Genomic DNA, 9617 nt, shown 5'->3' with positions numbered 1-9617 from the left:
TATCAACCACAATTAATATAATATAGAGTTGCATTGGAGTGACGTCACCTCTCCTCTTCGAATGATTAGCTAGAGGAGGAGCTGTCGATCAAGAACTAGTGGACCAAAAGGGATGCAAAACGGCCCCTGATTTACATGAAATTCTACTCACAAGTTTTGGAAAATTAAGCACAGAACTTGGAAATAAAAGCAAAAAAATACAGCATTTTTGTACAAAAAAAATACAATTGCAAAAAATGAGAGAAAAAAAGAGAGAAAAAAAAACTGTCATATTACCAAGGAAAACATTATTTTGTTTGCACTTTTTATGACTTTGCTTTAATTTTGTGCATATTTTAAATGTGTTTATATATTTTTGATTCATGCTTGTTATTTTTTTATCAGTACTTATTATTTTTTATATCTGCGCTTATTACTTTTTGATTCACGCTTATTATTTTTTGGATCTGTGACCGCAATACATTTGGTGTGATATTCTTCTTATACAAACAACAGGCACTGTATTAAGCAGCACATAACCTTTTTAAACGAACAATGTTTCTGGTTATTTTATGTAAAATTCAAATCTGAATTCCAATTAGTCTGTAATAAAGCAAATATCTTGTGATCTTCCGTGACTGGTGTGGGATCAGCATGCGACTGGAAGCACAAAGTGTCCAGCTTGGTTGCTCTCTTTCAACTCCGGTAAATCTCGACGGTTGGCAAATCGAGATGCAGTTCAAGTCGAACACACCTAATGTAATTGCTGTGATTAGTGGAAATGTGACCAGCAATAATCTGATTTAAATTGGGATCCTCACAGAATAGCTTCTGAGATGAGTGACTGTTGGTCAGATTTAAGATGAAGAATGGCAGATTTAGATCAGTGGCCGATCAATCCCCCTAATAAAAAAATAAAACATTTTAAAGGAAAGGAAAAATCTGGCTTACAGTGTGGCTCTTACAATGGAAGTGAATGGGGGCCAATCCATAAATGTTAAAATACTTTTTCCAAAGTATAGCCATAAGACGTAAACAATATGCATGTTAACATGATTTTAGTATGAAAAATCACTTACTAACCTTTTCTGTGTAAAGTTATATGCAATTTTACAATTTTGCTGTCATGACGAAACGCTCTAAACCCTAAAACTGTAAAATGACCATAAAAACAGATTTAAACAACTTTACAGCTCAGATAAGTGATATTTGAAATAAGATTTCAAATGATAAGCTTTTTCAAATTTACCTACATCAATTTGGGAGGACTTTTTGAGGGTTTTTTTTTTGTTGTTATGTTGATTTATTTAAATAATTTTCTTTGGCTTTCTAGTGTGCCATAGAAGATGACAGTATTGGGTTGAACCAGCAGTACAAGGCTCATAAGAAGCAGCATGAAGCAGAGCAAGAGGAGCACAGTCGCTGTGTCAGCAGTTTCGAGAAGACGATTGAAGACCGGAATCATCAGTACCAGGTCTAGTCTCACACCTGTACTACATGATTTGAATTGCAGCAGAGGTGCTTAAAATCTTTATTTCTTGAATTCACCCTAGATGCTAGATTTGATTTTACTTGTGTCCTAGTCTTACACTGTAACTTTAATTTGGAATTTAATTATTAATTTGTGGTGTTTTTTTTAGATTTTGTTTTTCCTTAAGTCCTTACAAATTAAACTGGAGCTAAATAACAGCAAGACCACTCTGAAAAACGTTATGGTAAAATATCTAGAGTTTACTGCCGAGAAAAAATGAATGGAAGAGGAGAAATCAAGGTAAATTGAAAAAAAATATTATATGTCACACTGCATGGGTTTCAGTTATTGAATTTAAAGGTCTGTGTGTGTGTGTGTGTGTGTGTGTGTGTGTGTGTGTGTGTGTGTGTGTGTGTGTGTGTGTGTGTGTGAGTGTGAGCGTGTATTTATCACTATGTGGGGACCAAATGTCCCCATAAGGATAGTAAAACCCGACATTTTTGACGTTGTGGGAACATTTTGTTGGTCCCCATGAGGAAAACAGCTTATAAATCATAATAAATTATGTTTTTTGAAAATGTAAAAATGCTGAAAGTTTTCTGTGAGGGTTAGGTTTAGGGGTAGGGGATAGAATATATAGTTTGTAGTATAAAAACCATTATGTCTGTGGAGAGTCCTAATAAAACATGGACACCCAACATTTGTGTGTGTGTGTGTGTGTGTGTGTGTGTGTGTGTGTGTGTGTGTGTGTGTGTGTGTGTGTGTGTGTGTGTGTGTTTTTAGACTGGTTCAGGAGTTGGAGTACGAAACTAAATATGCTGATTGAGGAACAGAGTCAAGAGAAGTAAAGTTTCAAAGCATAAAACAAGAAAGACATATACTATCTCTGGATCTGTGTGCGCGGCTCTGTCTTTATCTGGTTTCTCTTCTTGTGTATGTGACAGGTTGCCCTGGAGCAGGAAATAGCTGCTTTGAGAGTGGAAATGGAGACACTTTTCAAACAGGCAGAGCAAGCCAATCAGACCTGCAACCTCACAGCAAATTTCTTCTTCAGAGCTCCTATTATTATTGTTATTATTATTTATAAATATTATTTGCTGACAATGTGTTTGTGTGAGAAGATAGCTGCGCTTGAGATGCAGAAAGAGCTTGTGATTTTTCAAGTGGAGGACTGAAAACACACATAGAGACAAAAACACAAAAAAAACACAACATAGACAGAACAAGAGTGTCAGGTCCCTGTCAGCACAAAAGCAGACTGACAAAGTAACAGGATCCTGACACCTTTATATCATTAGACAAGACATGCAGGCCATTTAATAGAGACTTTGTTGCACACTGGTACATTTTTTAAATGTTTGCTTAAAAAGTGACATAAAATGTATTTTAAATCACAATTTTCAATTCATCCTATCAACCATTGTAGCCAAGTACATTCAAAATGCTTAATGAAATAAAAATCTATTTAAAAATAATTAATGCATGTTTTCCAGTTTTTCCACAATACAGAAATAAAAAAAGCAATATTTACCTACATAAATTTATACAAAACAATTTTTTTGAACAGGGCGTGCAAAACCTACTACTTCAACCAGTAACATTTTGGAATTTAGTTGTTTTTTATACATTTTATAACCCAACAATTATTTATTGTTGTCCAGTTTGCCATTATAATATAATACCGTATTTTTATTACTTTGTGAATTTGTTTTATACAATATTAATATATTCCTGTCTTATTTACTTTCACCTGGAGTTTATATTCTGATGCTGAGGCTGTATTTTATAATGGAGATACAAAAATGGAAATAAGGGTTTCGTGGCAGAGAGAATGATTCAGTCCCACATCATGTCTCATTAGCTCTGCTCTGTTTTAATTAAAACAGTTATTTTTCTTTTAATCCTTTTATATCTTTTAAATTCTTAAATCTTTGTACGATTTTAGCAAATGTACAGTTACAATAAACATTTTCACTCAATTCTTCTTATAATAGTTCAAATTAATTCAATATGAGGGAAACGTCCCCACCTAGTGGTGAACATGGGCAATTCAGTACATATAATGCAATTAATCAATTAAACACATTAAATCGACATAATTTACAACATTAACTGCATAATGGAGACACAAAAACGGAAATAAGGGTTTCATTCACAGAAAATGAATCAGTCCTACATGAAACACAAGATAGTACACTTACCCACAGCATTTAACATATTTACATACCATTACATAAGCATTGTAACATTCGTATTGTACAAATAAACATACAAAGCACGGCAGTCCCTCAGCACACTAGAGCAGAAGGGGGAAAAACATGCCACTTATCAAGGGCTGAAATTTGCTTGTTGCAGAACTATCTGGAATAATTGTAAGTTACCTCTTTGCAACCTGAACTTGTTCAGAACGTTAAATATTTGTGACACCTGTGCTAAAAATAAATCAATTCAAATCTAGAAACATTGCAACGCCTGATACAGAAAGCAGGTGTCTCGGCATGCAATTTTGAAACCTGAAGCTCTTATTAACTTGACAATGTCTAAAAATGTGCCAGTCCTCCACGAGACACTGAAGAAACAGCGAGACGCAGGCAATTTATGTATGGAGGTTCGTCCAGCGCGCGTTTACACAGTAAATCAATGGCAAAACAGAGCAGACGCAGGCAAAAACACGTTCGGTGTGAACAGCCCCTAACTCATCCGTTTGCGCGTATCTGTGAGTGAAAGCGCGTGCGCGAAACGGCCTATTTTTTCATAAATTACAAACCAGACCCCACCGGCTTCTATCGTAAGAACCGCTCAAAAAGCGCTGAAAACAGCGTATTCTTGCGTGTACCCGGAACATGTCACCACTCAAAAAAAAAAATTGCGGAGCTTTCCTACCAAAAATCTGTAGTTTGTTGATTGTGTTATGGTGTGTCAGGATAATGAGAGCTTTTGAAATTCACTTCACTCTCAAACTTTTCTGCTTCTGTCCGTATTAGAGATCAGTCAACAAGGGTTCTACAGCCAATCAAGAGTGAGCATGGTACAATGGCTGGCATGTCAATAGATGATGTTTCTCAGCAGGTTTCCCAGAGACTTGCACAGAACCAGAGACCAGTGAGAGCAGACATCCTCTCATCCATGTCTCTAATTCATACTGTATATGAGTGAGAGACTCATGAGTGATTCTCTCACTCATATATATTCCTCATTCTCTTTTTGCTTTTCTCATGCCGTGCATTGTAGGTTTGTCAAGCTAGCAAAATTTGAGTATTCAACACCAAAACCAGTAAAATGTCATGATTTTCAACAACAAGTTTTATACTAATGGCATGTACTAGCATTTAAGTATTTGTCTATTAACTAAACATTGCTTTTCAGGGGTTTCAAGCAATTCTTCAGTGAAATAGTCAGTAATAAAGAACAAAGAAATAAATTAAGAGCAGTCAGTGTTTTTTCTCTTTTGCTTGCAAACAAAGTTGTTTGATTAATATTAACAACACAATAGACAACAAGTGGTCTGTTAGGCTGAATTCACTCAGCATGGACTGATCCAAACGTTTGATATTTTTGTCCTGCCGATTTACATTCACTTACTGTGATTACATGAGACAGGTATTTTGACAAAGATTTGATACGCAGAGCCATATTACCGCAGATGCACACACATACCAATATGAGCTGTACCAAAGTACTTTTAATATCTCAAATGCATTGTTGATAACATTTATAAATTTATCTCTGCTGTTTCAGCCACTAGGCCCTGTAGCAACTGGCCATTTGGAACCAGATCCTTTCCTGGTTACGTTTGTCTGATACAGCATCCCGTAGCCCAGCTGGTCCCATAGCCCAGCATCACGTGCAGGCTCATTTCCGTGCCCCTGTCACCCAGGTCTTTCACACAAGGCCTCCACAGGTAGGAGTCAACTTTAATCTCTTTTCTCAAATCACATTAGGCTACTTACTTATGTGTTTTTGAGAGACTGAGATGTATAACACACTTTGTCTCTCGCTCTCTCTCAGTCCTCTACATGTACATTTTGTTTGATATGCCAGAATCCTGTAGATGCTGGAAGCAAGTACAACACAAACTGCTCCTATATGATGCATAAAATGTGAGTGTCACATTCACTAAAATATATTTATGGCACATTATTTCCTTGTCTGTTTGTACTAATAATTATGTTGCTTTGATTTCTTTTCTTTAGTGTGTCAGTGTCAGTTTTCTGGAAAACTGACTTTTCCAGAAAACAATCAGACTGATACTTGTAGACAGTGATGTAGGATTTATCAGATTAAAGGAATTGTTCACCCAAAAATGAGAACTCTGTCTTTATGCCCTCATGTAGTTCCAAACCCATATGACTTTTTTTTCTTCTGCAGAACACACAATAATATTTTTTAAATGTTTGAATGCCACGATTGCTGATTTCCATTCAATTATAGTTGCTTGCATGCATCATATTTGACATCTTCTGAAGGCATACAAATAAATGGGAGTGAAATACGTAATTCACCCCTAAATCAAGTCATTGATCGACTTGTGTATACAAAGGCCATATTTGATCTTTGATTTCTGATTTGTATAAATGAGTTCATCAATTATTTGATTTAGGGGTGAATAACACCATACATTTCAGTCCATTCATCTTACAAAGTGATTGTATGCCTTTAAAATAATTATAATATGACACTTAAGCTGCATTGAGTACTTTTATTACACTTTGGGGTGCTTTTTAGCTGCCATTATATAGAAATCAGCAATGTTGACATTCTTTGAAATATATAATTTTGTGTTCCACAGAAGAAAGAAAGCCTTATGACTTGGAAAGACATGAGTGGGAATAAATACTTAAAGTAATTTTGTTTTTTTTAGTAAACTTTGGGTGAGCTAAGATTTTGTAATTCTGTAATGTCTATCTTTTTTGACAAGAATAAATTGTTTCTGGTGAGTTAACTATTTCTGTGTAGACAATGTGCAATTCTACTAATTGATGTTACTTTACATATCCATGGAAATCATTTCAATAAGAATTTACTTTTCTCCAGTATTTACTGTAATATAATAAAATACCCTGAAATATGACATATTGATCTTTTTCTGAAGGCCATGTAACAACATTTGTGTGAAACTGAGTTTAAAAATTATTCTATTGTATTACTGTATTTATGTAAAAGGATCAACAGAGGATCTTTTTTAAAGTTTTTTTTTTACAAAAACAACAATGTTGTTTATATATTCGAAAGGAAATTTTTTGTTTTTTGTGCTGGTTGTTCTCACAGCAGTACATCTTTTTTTATATATAAAGCTGTACTGAAAATAAATGAACATAAGTGTTCAAATTGAAAATGGTCTCTTTCAAAATATCATACACCATTACCAGTTTCAGCGTGCCTGAATGGAATAACACTGACTCAAATAATTTGGTCTTTTACGTGGATTTTATTTTTCATTATGTGGCATCAGATTTTATTTATGAAACATAATGAACATTCAAAAACAAGCCTTGCACCGTTACTCTTTCCCTCGCCAAACACTCTTAGAATCCATTAAGAAAGTCTGTGCTTTGCTGTTGTCCTTTGCCTGTGAGTAGTTGTGTGTGTATAAAAACTGTGCAGTTTTTATGCCTGGATGGCCTTGGAGATGGTTTCATACCACTGTGCACACTTGACCTTCAGATCCTCCATGTAGGTCTCAAAGCGGGCGTACAGGTCCTCGGTGTGTGGGGTGATCTTCTCCCTGGCCTCCTCAACAGCTCTCACCAGCTGCTCCTTGTATTCCTCAGCATAGGGGGTGGCCATTGTCCTCAAATCCTCTAGACGCTCGGTCAGCTTGGTGCGCACAGCCTCAACCATGGGCATCAGCTTAGACTTGGTCTCTTCAACATTGGTCTCAATCTTCTGCCTCATCTCATCAACTATGGCCTGCAGCTTGGCACGCAGTTGCTCTGCATTTTCGTGGTTCATGGTCGCATACTCTTGATAGAGGGGCTCGAGCTTTTCACGGTACTCCTCCATGTGCTTCTGCAGAACCCGGTGCAGCTCAGCACGGTGGGGCTCCAGCTTGGAACTGAGATCTTCAACGTCGGTCATGATGCGCTCACGCAGCTGCTTGGTGGTCTCCAAGAACTGGTTGGAGAAGGTCTCTGCATAGGGGGTCAGAGCCTGGGAGGAGGTTTGGGCATAGTCCTGCAGCTTGTTCAGACTCTCTGAGAGTTTCAACCTGAAGAAAGAGAAACAAGGAGAGATACAATTTTTACATTTGTGAAATGTGACGCTCAAACACATAATTCAGCTGCTGTCGTAACTTTAGAAAAAATGTGGCACATGAATCTGAGCCAACAGTTTAAAGAATGATTGAATTGAAAAGCAAAATGAAGAGATGAAAGGAAGTACACAGAAGATTAAGACAGGGAAGAGTACAAGGCAAGGAGAATATAGAGTTGAGATCTTTGGAGGTTATGATGTTCAGATGTCTCTTACTTGTAGTGCTCATAGTCAGTTCCGTCCAAGTGGTCGAGAGTCTTCTGAGCCTGCTCCTTGACCTGAGTCAGGTACACCAAGGCTGCTGCCTTGTAGTGCTCCAGCTGGGAGGGAGCATCAGCCTGCAGGAAGTTGGCCTGCGAACCTGTGAAGACGCAGGAAAAGAAACATTTCAGAAAACCATAAAACCTCAGGGAGCACAGCCAAGTCTAACGTAATTAAAGTCCTTTTAATTATATGAATCTACATATTTAAATTGTCACCATGGCACACCAAAACATTAACAAAATGTGTCAGCATCATGTGTTTTTAGGAAAGTAAACTGAAGTTTTGCTCTCACCAAAACAAAAACATACAAATGTTGCTGTTTTTTGTACATAAAGTACAATAAAAAAAAAGGTTACTTACCTACAGCCAGGAGGAGAGTCAGTGCAAGAGCCACAAATTTCATGGTTAATCCCTGAAAAAGAAAACAGTTATTTGCAAAGGACTTCTGACCAACGCACACATTTCAAACTGAAAAATGGTGATTAAAAAACAAAATCCTTGTTTGTTGTGCTCAATTGTGTCTATAGTTGTATGTCTTTTTCACTGTCCTTTTTATCTTACTGTTTTCCCCTCTATTCCTGTCTTTACTTTTTACTTTTACTCCTTTTCTCCACTCCTGATGGTTTGAGCTCTTACCTGAGTGGTGCTGCTCTGAGTGTCTGAGGCCGAACAGCAGGGGTAAATAGGTCTTATAGAGGGCAAGCATTGTCTGCGAGCAGATGTGGAATTGGAACCCTGTCCTCCTGCATATCAGGTTCAAAGTGTAAGTGCAATCAGGGAATCCTTTGAGATATCTGTCAGGATAAAACACTAACACAAATTCACATGCATATACTGTACACTTAAATTATCTATCAGTCTAAATATGCACAATTTACATGTAAACTATATAGTTTCTGTCAGATAAAATATTTTAGCTGGCATTTTTAAAGATTCTATTCATTCATTTAATTCATTCACTTTACAAAATAATTTTAGAAGACTTTATGCTCAATCTGTATTGTATGATCTTGTGAACCTCTACATGTCTACACAATTCCCATAATTTCAAAACTGTAACAGGTATATACAAAGATATATTACTCTGCATATGGTGTGTTTACATACAGTACAAACGTTCTTAAAAATGTATCATCCTCAATAATTGTTTTTGTTGCCTTTGCACAGACCACAGCGACTCATTCCATTGGTTTGGATTGGCTACCAATAAGGTAAAATTGTAGGGACAAGCTTATCTATTATGTGAGATAACATTCAGATACCCTCCAACCTTTGGCCCAAGCAGCCGGGAATTCTAAATTCTCATGAAGTAAAAATAAAACACAAAAATCAAATAAGTAAAGACATAGCAAATGATTAGACTAAGCATTGATTTGAGCATTTATGGGTTTGTTATTAAGCAGTCTGATCTTATTAGTCAACACAGAAAATCCATGTGATTACATCTCACTGTCATAAAATGTTATGTGAAACCATGACAAGACTTTGAGGTTATCTCAAAGCATTTGCCAATGTGTTGCAAACCTTGATCTCCACCTCCTTCTCCTCCTGACCTAAATCCCATCTTATCAACTGTCAACCAAACAAAAGCATCACTAGTCAAGGGTCATTGATCAATTAGTTATCTTATAACCCTTGATTTACTGAACTT

At 36.4% G+C, this 9617-nt stretch overlaps 1 protein-coding gene across 1 annotated transcript; it reads right to left on the bottom strand.

Annotated features, from left to right (window-relative positions):
- Positions 1-6968: 6968 nt before the first annotated feature.
- On the bottom strand, positions 6969-8375 carry LOC127639867 (apolipoprotein A-I-like). The gene is made up of 3 exons (XM_052122170.1): positions 8327-8375; positions 7919-8063; positions 6969-7658 (listed from the first exon to the last, which is right to left on the bottom strand). The coding sequence occupies exons 1-3, from the start codon at positions 8367-8369 to the stop codon at positions 7058-7060; spliced, it is 789 nt and encodes a 262-aa protein (XP_051978130.1). The 5' UTR covers positions 8370-8375; the 3' UTR covers positions 6969-7057.
- Positions 8376-9617: the final 1242 nt, after the last annotated feature.

This window comes from Xyrauchen texanus, chromosome 4 (genome assembly GCF_025860055.1).
Source record: "Xyrauchen texanus isolate HMW12.3.18 chromosome 4, RBS_HiC_50CHRs, whole genome shotgun sequence".
Lineage (NCBI taxonomy): Eukaryota > Metazoa > Chordata > Actinopteri > Cypriniformes > Catostomidae > Xyrauchen > Xyrauchen texanus.
The sequence above is the reverse complement of the archived record's forward strand: the minus strand, read 5'-3'. Positions and strand labels throughout refer to the sequence as shown.

Excerpts from the sequence above, each read along its gene's own strand:
- LOC127639867 (XM_052122170.1), bottom strand. The coding sequence starts at position 8,369 with ATGAAATTTGTGGCTCTTGCACTGACTCTCCTCCTGGCTGTAG. Across the intron at positions 8,064-8,326 it reads GACTCTCCTCCTGGCTGTAG|GTTCGCAGGCCAACTTCCTG; the intron begins GTAAGTAACCTT and ends GCGTCTTCACAG. Across the intron at positions 7,659-7,918 it reads ACTGACTATGAGCACTACAA|GTTGAAACTCTCAGAGAGTC; the intron begins GTAAGAGACATC and ends CTCTTTCTTCAG.